The sequence below is a fragment of the Gavialis gangeticus genome, unplaced genomic scaffold (genome assembly GCF_001723915.1).
Source record: "Gavialis gangeticus isolate Ggan-Ray unplaced genomic scaffold, GavGan_comp1, whole genome shotgun sequence".
Taxonomy (NCBI): domain Eukaryota; kingdom Metazoa; phylum Chordata; order Crocodylia; family Gavialidae; genus Gavialis; species Gavialis gangeticus.
The window spans coordinates 143292740-143302889 of record NW_017728992.1 but is presented as its reverse complement, the minus strand read 5'-3'; the positions used below and the strand labels follow the sequence as shown (position 1 = coordinate 143302889).

The 10150-nt window shown below is 43.3% G+C and overlaps 1 protein-coding gene across 1 annotated transcript; it reads left to right on the top strand.

Moving 5' to 3' along the window:
* The first annotated feature begins 8636 nt into the window (after positions 1 to 8636).
* LOC109298888 (olfactory receptor 6F1-like) lies at positions 8637 to 9563 on the top strand. Its single transcript, XM_019519240.1, has one exon. It carries the CDS (start codon positions 8637 to 8639, stop codon positions 9561 to 9563), a length of 927 nt encoding a protein of 308 aa, XP_019374785.1.
* Positions 9564 to 10150: the final 587 nt, after the last annotated feature.

The following is a 10150-nucleotide window of genomic DNA, read 5'->3' as shown; positions in this document are numbered from 1 at the left end:
TGGGGTGGCCTTCTTCTGCTTTGGGGGGACAGATGCTTTGGAGCAAGACAGGGACTTATTTTGGGGCATGCTCCCAATGGTTCCAGGTTCCAGGAGCAAGGGCAAGGGGGTGCTGCCTGTGGAGATGTATCAGCATCCCCGTGATGCTCATGTGTTGTTTGTTTGTTTGTTTGTTTGTTTCTCTTTTCCTGGCTGGTTTTGATTTGGCAGTGCAGGCAGATAATATATGTGGAACCATGTGCCAGCATAAAATGATCCCAGATCACACTACCCGTTTGTTTCTGGGGTGTGGGTACATGTGTGGATACTGCCTTTTCCTTCTCCTCAGCAGCCAGAGGCACAGCAACAGGAGTGTACTCAGCTGAGCCACTTGCCTTCACAGCCTCTACCTAAAACTCCTCCGAAGTGTCTTTTGGGGAAGGAGACCTGGCTCTAGGGGAAACTTGAGGGGTATTGAACTCAGCTGAAACTCAGCTGAATCCCCCTCCTTTCCCAGAATTTCCATTGCTAGGGCACTCAGATCCAGCTCCAGGTCTTCCTCTAGCATCAGAAGGTTCAGCATGTGAAGTGAAATGGGGGTGGCTTGTTGTAGGAAAAAGGCTGTGTCTCAGTTTGGGGGGAAGGGGAAACTTAAAGTTTCCCCTCTTCCACCCCTACATGAAGGCTTGCCAGCTGCCTTTCCAACACACTTCTGTCCAAACCAAGTTCTGAGTGTATGCTGGGTAACACAGGGTTAAGTCAGAACATGCGCAGACAACCCTGCGCCTTTTGAAAATCCCCAGCGGCTGATAAGCGTGCCCAGCATGTGCCCCCTGCGCAACCCCTGGGTTGTCAGTCAAGCTCTTGTTACAATGCGCATGCTCAACCTTGCAAGAGCATGACATAATTAGACTAGAAAATTCTATGAGGAAAGCAACCTGATTGGCCACCTGGTTGTCTTAAAAGGCTTTTGAGCCTCCGCCCAAGGGGGGGGAGACCAGACCTGACCTGAGAGAAGAGGCTGCTATTGCAGGGACTGCTCCTCAGGAGAGCCTTCAGGCTTAGAGCCCTGGTTCGCTACCAGAGCTCCACTGGTCTCCTCACAGCTGCGGTTTCACGCTTGTTCCTCTTTGTCTCCGTACTGATTCCTTTGTTACCGAACCCACTTCTGGCTTTGACACCGACCACAATTTGACCAACCCGACCTGCATCGACCACTGACCTTGGCCTCTTTACCTCGTTCCAGCACTGACTATGGCATCTTTCTCAACTGGTTCTCATCCGCATTGGACTCTCATTGCATTACAGTTCGTTGTTTGTTATCCCATTTATGAGCTGTTGACTAGTCCTGGGACTATTGAGTCAGGCAGCCGCACCTAGCCTCCAGGCTGGAAAGCAAGGGCTTGGCTCAAGAACCCCAAGGACCAACAGACCCCTCTCATTGTTCGTTGTTTTATACTGTAACTGAACAAGCAAGCTTCTTTGCCTATGCTCCGTAAGTGTAAGTAAATAAAATCTACTTTACTTGAAACCGCACGAGTCCCGAACCGCTCTGACTCCTCGCCGCTAATCCCTCCTGTTCCGTACCAAAACCCTCGGCCCACCATGAACTTGGGACTGCTGTTCCCCGACAACTTCATGATGTTTCATAATGTCTTTGCCTTGATGTGCTGGAAAATCATGTGTTCTTCTGTAATATAATCTGATTTATGTAATATATGAAGATAATTGTATAAGTATGTGTATTTAAGTAATGTATGTATGTATTATGTAAAAAATATATAAATGTATGTAATATGTGTTTCTGAATAAATTCTATATAATAATATGCAATATATGCTGTGTTTTCCTGCACAGTGAATGGAATGCACACTGTGAGAGAAATCCCAGATTTCTTTTCTGGGGGAAAAGAATCAAAATAGACTAGCAAAAAAGAGGATTTTTGGGGAGGAATAAATTGAAAGGAATTAATATAATAATAAAATAAAAGGGTATAGAAATCAAAAGTTATTAATGATTCCCACTTGCTAGGAACAGGCTAGCAATTAGGAAATGATACCCTTGTTGTTTGATGCTTCTGAGCTGCTGGAAGACACAGCTCAGTAACTGACCCCAAGGCAGAAAGAGCTCAGTTCAAACAATGTTGCTTTTTATGGTGTTTTTCTATCCTTCCCCCAGAGCACTGGGATTGGAGAGGACCTCAGGAAAAGATAACAGTCACTGGCCAGCTACACAGTCAATATCAGAGCAGTTCTTCCACTATCTTCCCCCTCCCTCTCCTTACTTTCTGTTTCCCTGCAAGGAAGCCCAGCTTAAAAACTTGAAACATTTTGAAACTTTCAAAACAATTCAACTAACCTCATTTCATTTTGAGGCTGTTTTGAAGCCTTTTGTTTCATTTTGTTTTCACTGTTTCAAGCTTGAAATGAGTGGAAACAGTGTTGAAAGGAAAACGCTGGCAAAATTCACACAGCCCTAATGCAAGGCTGTGTGATATAGTCAGCATTGACAAAATGCATAAAGCTAAGCAAGTCCCAAAATTTTAGGTGGGAAAAAGCATAACTAATGGGTACTAGGCAGATAAGGACGAAGACCCTCCCTTCTTGTAGGCCCAGTAACCTAATATGTATAGCACTCATCCAGGGAGCAGCAGATCTTTGTTTCAGGCTACTGTTACCTGGAGGGAGTTTGAACCTGTTTCCCAGCAAAATGATTTATTATCAAGTCATAGTATGGGCATTACCCCAACATCTTTGTAGCCCACCTCTTCAACTAAATCTCCTGCCCACTAAATGCACCAATCATTTTTTATGACAAGAAATGATGGATAAACACTCCTGCACCTCTATTTTATTTTTGGCTAGTATACCCTCAGGGTAATTTCACCAAATATGGAAATACAATCCCAAACTGCATATAAGTGCCTAAAACATCAGATATGTGGCTATTTACACACTGCCTAGACATGTAAAGTAAAATAGTATCCAGTTCAGTTGTTTCCAACTCATCTAGTCTCACAGGCTTTGGGAGCCATGGCAACTAACACTGCCACTGCATGTCAGTGGGAGCCCCAGATGACATGGCTTTCTGGGCCAGATATGGACTATGGGCCATATTTCAGCCACCCAAATTTAGTTCATAGTGGGCATGTCCAGATGAGCAAGGATGTGGTATGCGGTGCTGCAAACCCATCTGCGGCACCACACATGCCAGCATTCCCAGTGCTGCTAATTTGTGGTGAGGGGGGAGGATTTGACACTGGGAGATCTTGGAGTCAAAAAAATCCATGCCTTAAAAAAAATGGGGTGGCATATGTGGTGACAGTGTGTGCTGCCAGAAACTGAAGGCTGGCTGGCCAAAGCCATGTTCCAGCTGCCAGGCCAGGCTACATGCTGCTGGACTGCTGTGGCTACAGCCCTCAGAGACACTCAGGACCCCAAGTAAGGCTTCTGGGGCCTGCCCAAGTGCTGTCTCCAGCCTCCCCAAGCCCAGCTGGGGCAACATGCTACATGCCAGCGTATGCAGACATGAACGTTTCCTGGGGACAAGCAGCAGCAGCCCTAACTCTTTTCAGACCACAAGATCTACTCAGTAATGCTTTATTGAGCATTAGACTAATCTCCTGCAAAGTAAAGCATCACCATCTACATGTGTGCAGCATTTACTGTGCAGTAAATTAGTCTACTGTGAGGTTGGCTAGTACCTGTAGATAGTAGATTCACCTTGCAGTAGCTACTGCACCATAGCACACATGTAGACAGCTGACCAGGATCAAACTGTTGCCAATCATCCCAGGCAGGAGGGCACACGGCAATTGCCTCCTCCCCTGGGCAGCTGCCTCCTTGTCCCACACCCTGACCTTTCAATTGGGGTGCAGGGCTGGGAGGTAGGCTGCTGTCTGGGGTAGGGGAGTGTTTCCCAGCCCCTGCCCCTACTGATCAGGGTATGGGGTTAGGAAGAAGCTTTTCTGGAAGTGGGAAAGCTTTTCTTGCCCCCCGCCCCATCCCAGCCTGACCCTGGTGCTCCCTGCTAGCCCTTGGCTGGCACCCAGGGGAGTCTGGAGCTCCTCTTGGCTGTTATATGGGAGCAGTACAGCAGTAGCCTTGCACTGAACTGCTCCTGTAGTGAACAAATTTGCTCCTGATGGGCACACACATAGACATGCTCCAAGGAAAGCTTACTGCACCTTATTTCATTGTGTGATAAGCTTAAAGCACATTAATAAAACATATAGATGCACCCAGTCAAGTGTTAATTATGTCACACAGAGATGACTCTTGTTATTGAGGGAGTGGGATATTTCTGATTCATACCAGTGTATAGGGGCAGATCCAGGGCAAGCCCACTGGTACACTTGCACCGTCTCTTTGGTTCCTGCTCCACCCAAACTTTAAAACCAGCTGGCTGGCAGTGGTAGCAGTATTTCTAATCAGGCAGGGCTGATAGAATCCATTGACATCATGACTCAATATAATCTATCTGATCTCTTCCAAACTCTTCAACCTATAGAAGTCAATGCCCTTCTCTTCTTTGTAATTCTCTTGATGTTTCACCAATAAAGCTAGTCTTTGTTCTGCAGTTTTGCTGTCTGTTATCTTGTCTTGGTAATGAAGCTACTATTTCACAGACCTGCAAATTATTTTAACTCATTCCAATGAAGTTATATTTGTTTTTGCTTCAATCTTTAATTGAATAATACAGCCCTTTGCACCTAGCATATTAGTAAAGATTCTAATTTATTTTTAACGGGAGAAAAAGATGAGCTGTTTTATACCTTATGATGTATATCACCATCTGCAAATTCCTTTTTCAAAAGTCTGTATCTGCCCATGCCAGCATAAGTAAGAAATGAATCTGCCCCTATACTGGAATCATTATTATTTAAATTCTGATGCATGAGAGGGTAACTCTTATTTTTGTTGTGTTTTATTTTGTTTTTTCATGTCACTAGCCATGATTTCTACCAATATGTCTGTGAGTAAATTCATAAGCAGGGATCCTAGTTCTCCATACTAAAAACCTCCTAGAATTTGCCAATAAAAATCTGTTTTTTCATGTTGAACCCCCAGCCTCCCACAACAACACTGATTGCCTAAGAAGGCTGCCATTCATGAGGCCCCACCTTTCACCACTGATAGACAGAGTGGGGCAGGACCACATGATAAGCAGCCCTCTCAGCCAATCAGCAGTAGAGGGAGGAGGGGTCAGCCACCATCTTGGCAGTTTCCCTGTGTGCTGGCTCCTTCCCCTTTGCAGGTAGCCGCAGAAGCTGTGAGGACTGCTGGCTCCCAATGGGGAGGTTTCTAGCATCCTTGCTTACAAGCACTGATTTGCTTTGATTTGATAATCCTAAACAGTATAAAATAGCAGAGCATCATCTCCAACAAGCAAATTCAAAATGATTGGGAACTAGTGTTTGTGGACACATATTGTTCAGCATGTGTTTATTCTTATTACAGCTATACTAAAATGAATCAGACCTCAGATATGTAATCCCGCCCCCCAATAAGAAGTAGTTGTGCTAAAACAATGTCATGATTCCAAAGTCAATAACTTGTACCTATGAAATAACAGAAACAAAATTCCTTGTGACCACACAATTATCTTTTTTCTGGGCTAGTGAAGATGATAATACTAGGAACTTAGGACTGGGAAGGTCCTTCTGTCTTACAAAATCCAGTCCATTTCTGTCACCAGCAACCTTATAGAAGTAAAAATTGACCAAGCCATATAGGCCTGGTACTGGGTCTGCCCAGCTGTGGCTTGTCTTATTAAATTCCTAGAGAGTCTTCTATGTGCCTTTGGGATAGGCTTTTCCAGGTCGATACAGTGGAAGGCTTGGACCATCTTGGAGGCATTCACATTCTCAGCTGGTTCCCATGACTGATCTATTGGTCCATAACTTTCCCAATCAGTAAAATAGAGGAGTTTACCACATTTTTTTTAACTGTCAGGGATTTGCTTAACCATATTTGGCTGAACACAGGAGGGAGTGGGAGAGTGGGGTGACCTGGGGACAGGTTTTCCAGGTAGGGTTTTTAATAAAAAAATCATAGAAGACAGGAGAAACTTTCATTGAGTTAGGCAGCTGCTGCCAAGAAGCCACAAGGTTGATCTGTGCCATGATTTGAGATGGGCCCATGTACTGAAGATCCAGTTTGGAGGAGGGGCAACTCTGTTGGGGTCTGTCTTCAGCACAAACATGTCATGATTTTGCCATGTCTTTCCCACCAGGCAGAACTTTCTGACTATGAGGGTGGTTAAGCATGTGAACAAGATACCTAGACAAGTTGTAAAGACTCCATCTCTGGAAATTTTCAAGAGTAGATTAGACAGGCACTTGGCTGGGATGGTTTTTGTTAGGGATTATCCTGCCCTGAGCAGAAAACTAGTCAAGATGACCTTGTGAGACCCTTTCTAGTCCAATTTTCCTGTGAATATGGAGGCCAAAAGTCAGACCATCAAACATCAAAATAACGGATTATCCAGGGAAAGAAATACACAGTGGGCACATCTACACCTGGGCATTAACTGTACAGTAACCGAAATTATCGTGCAGTACAGGCACACGTCTACATGTGCACACCTATACTTTGCAGTAAATATAGTGATGTATGCTGACTTGATACCTGCATCATGCTGATAGAAGGAGCTCCTCTGACAGTTCAAAGAAACAATCCAAGGCAAACTGATATCTTTGGAATTTTTCCCATTCATTTCCATGGGGTTTAGGTACAATTTAGGAGTGGGGAGAAGGAGGGGGAAGAGTGAGAAAATCTGAGAATTAACAGAAGTTTAGTTGGAGCTAAATGTGTGAAGTTGAATGTATGGTTTGACAATACTGCCACAAAGGAGCATAAATCATTCTTCCTGACTCTAGCCATTTGGGCTTTTGGTGCCTTCCCAGGAAACACCCTGTGTAGATTTTAAGCATTGCAAGGAGGTTCTTTGGAGGTTGAATCCCAAGAGAAGTTTGTGAAGTGATGAAATAACCCAGTCTTCCCTAAACTCTGGTATTTGTCATGATGCAATATTGGAGGAGCCTTTATTAGCTTGGAACGAGAGAGAGAAAGAGAGGCAGAGAAAAAGAGAATGAGTAAAGATGCTAAACAATAAAAAAAGACAAATTACTAATTAGGGAGATGAGGAAGAGAGAGAGGGAAGAGGAAAGAGAAGTGAGGGGTAGACAGGGAAGAACAGGAGGGAAGGAAGAAGCACCATCATATTGAGCTAGACCCAAGATCATTTTCTTCCTGTCCGTGTCTCCGAGAGTGGTGAGAATATCCAGCAGAAAATGTGAGACCCCTACGGTAGCTGTGGTGGGATAGTGTGCTTCTCCATTTTGCACTGGCACTGACTCCAGATCTCTGTTAACTAGAAACCAGTTTGAGCCCCAAATCTGTGCTACAATAGCTCTTCCACAAAAAAGGCTTTTGTCTAATCTAAATATTAGTGCACAGGAAACCCATCAAAAAGTGAGTACATTATCTAAGATATTGGTTTCCTTCCAGGCTGTTTTGTAGTGCCTTTTTATATAACAGTAAATGTCCATGTTGCTTGTATTCTTTTTTGTCACCAATGTAACCCTGCATTTTTTCAAACTAGTTATAGCACCACAAGATTACTTGCTTAGTTCATTAATAGTACGTGATTTCATATACAACGTATGAGTTCTAACAAAGTAAGGGAACTTTTCAAGCAGTGAAAATGTAAATCATTCCCATCTCCCTCATATTTGCTTCCCATAGCTAGTCAGACTCCCAAGTGGAATTATGAAGGAGAAAATGTGCACTAATTTTCATTTCTATTGGCCCTAGGAATTCAACAAAGCAAAGACATAGGAGGTGGATTATGCTCCCTTGCTTCAATCTGTTATACTTGCAGACAGTAATAAGTTTGTACTAGTGTCATGAGATCATAATCTGAAAACAGTGACTGATATCTGGTCTAATGACATAAAGTGTAATTATTTTCCTACTGATGAATTTAGGCTGGTGGGCTGCTTTCTGTAGAGTAACTTTGCCCTGCCTTTTCTGGCACTCAGTCTGAACTGGTCCACTGGGCAGCCATGGGCACAAAGCATGTTGGAGACACTAGATGGAAGAGAGGGCACACAGTTAAGTCAGAGGTGCATGGGTCAGCAAAGTGACTGCTGACTTTGAGAAAGAAAAGCCTAGTTTCTAACCTGGGCTTCTGCTTTTCTGGAGGCAGAAACTTTCCCGTCTATCTTTTTGTTTGCTGTTGTTCTCTTAAATGATTATATTAGTGACTCAGTTTCAAAAGGTGTGCCAGAGAAGGTATTTCATAATGTCTGATTTGTGCTGAGAGTGCTATCCTTGGAGGTCAGAAACCCCAATCCACAAACCCAATCCTTTCTGCGTAAGAAGCCTTAAAACCTAGGTACCCGGCTTCCTAGCTGAATGCCCCAACCATTCAGCGTCATTAGACAAAAGATACAATAGTGAGACTCCCAAAAGATCCTCTCCCTCATTCTTTGCTGGCCTGCATATATATAGATTTGCCCTAGCTTTCTAGGGATAGAATTTCTGTGGGCAAAGACCAGGAATGACCCCTTAGCTGACCAGGAAACAATAGAGTGTCAACTCTAGTAATTCCTGTCTCTTGACTTCATGGATTTCAGCAGGTAAAAGGAACAAATGGGAAAATCAAATGAAAGCACGGTGATGGAATTTGTTCTCTTGGGCTTCCCTGGATCCCACTCTTTGCAGATCTCCATGTTCCTGCTCTTTCTTCTTATGTACATCCTGACAGTCATTGGGAATGTGGCTATCATAACCCTTGTAATGACCAACCATCACCTCCACACCCCCATGTACTTTTTTCTCTGCAACCTCTCTTTCCTAGAAATATGGTACACAACAGCTTCTGTTCCCAAGACCCTTGCAATTTTTCTAGGGAAAAGCAGAACCCTCTCCTTCCCCAGCTGCCTCCTGCAGATGTACTTCATGTTCTCCTTTGGCTGCACAGAATATTTCCTCTTGGCTGTCATGGCCTATGATCGCTATTTGGCCATATGCTATCCACTGCGCTATAGCTCCATTATGAACAACACCTTGTCTACTCAGATGGCCATTGCCTGTTGGGTGTGTGGTTTTATGGTTATCTTAATACCAACATTTCTGATCAGCAGGCTGTCTTTCTGTGGCCTTAATGTCATTAACCATTTTGTTTGCAACATAGATTCCTGGATAGTCCTGTCTTGCACCGATATACACACAGTTGAGACAGCAGCTTTCATTATCTCAGTGATTGTTATCCTTGGCTCATGTGTGATTACTCTACTTTCATACATCTATATCATCACTACCATACTGAGAATCCCTTCGGCCAAAGGACAACAAAAAGCCTTTTCCACTTGTTCTTCCCATCTTGCTGTTGTGATTATATGGTATGGCTCCACCATTTTTCTTTTTGTCAAGCCTTCTGCCCAGAGTTCATTGGAGCTGACCAAAATAGTGAATATCCTGAACACAATTGTGACACCATTGCTAAATCCTTTCATCTATACTCTGAGAAACAGGGAAGTGAAGAAAGCCTTGCGTAATGTATTCCATGGGATGTGAACTTATGTCCATGTGCCTCAGAGACTATTTAAGTCAACAAGGTTGTGTTAGTAGTTCAAGCTGCACCTACTTGAGAGACCATATATTTATCCCTGAACAACCATGACAGCTGTATTTCTCTGTGACAATGGAGTTCACCGCATAATGTATGAGAAGTAGGAACCAATATTTTTTGATGGGGGAGTTTTTAGTTGTTGAACAAACTCCAAGAGGAAGATGAGTGAACATAGTTTCTCACAATTTGTAGTAAACATTATGATCTTTTCTGTGAAAAAGGGGAAAAAAAAGGTTTCCACTGTAAGAATCAGCTTCTCAACACTGATATCCCTTATACCAACAGAAACATCCCAATAATAAAAACAATATCAATAAAAATCCATAAGTTATCCCATACAAAGTTAAACTGACAAAAGAGAGAAGACCCAGAGACTCCATGAAAACCATTAGGAACCTATCTTTTATACTGATTTTACATGGAATCCAGTAATATAATGATAGGTGGCAGAATAGAACTATAACTTACCAAATATATCATGCAAAGAAGTTAAATAAGTTAGATGAAAGTCTGCCAGGGTCTCTGATATGAA